General features: G+C 58.4%; 1 protein-coding gene across 1 annotated transcript in view; it reads right to left on the bottom strand.

The window, feature by feature from the left end:
• Nucleotides 1–99, bottom strand: part of BMI1 (BMI1 proto-oncogene, polycomb ring finger) — a 4,283-nt gene extending 4,184 nt beyond the window's left edge. The window contains exon 1 of the mRNA XM_010143762.1: nt 36–99. Coding sequence (XP_010142064.1) covers nt 36–99 — 64 coding nt within the window. The remainder of the gene's footprint in view (nt 1–35) is intronic.
• Nucleotides 100–226: the final 127 nt, after the last annotated feature.

Raw genomic sequence — 226 nt, 5'->3', positions numbered from 1 at the left:
CTTTATGAGGTTGTTTCAATTAATGAAGTCCCCGCCGCAGAGCACGCACATGAGATGGGGGTTTAGCTCGGTTATTTTGATTCTGGTTGTTCGGTGCATTTTGGCGTGGCGAAGGGCGGCTCTGAAAGACACACACACACGCAAAGGACCGATCAGCGGTGACGAGCGCGGCGGCGTCCCAGGTGCCGGGATCCGGCGCGTCCCCTTCCCCCGTGCAGTCGCATCT

Source organism: Buceros rhinoceros, unplaced genomic scaffold (genome assembly GCF_000710305.1).
Source record: "Buceros rhinoceros silvestris isolate BGI_N320 unplaced genomic scaffold, ASM71030v1 scaffold41670, whole genome shotgun sequence".
NCBI classification, from domain to species: domain Eukaryota; kingdom Metazoa; phylum Chordata; class Aves; order Bucerotiformes; family Bucerotidae; genus Buceros; species Buceros rhinoceros.
This window is presented reverse-complemented; position numbering and strand designations above follow the sequence as displayed.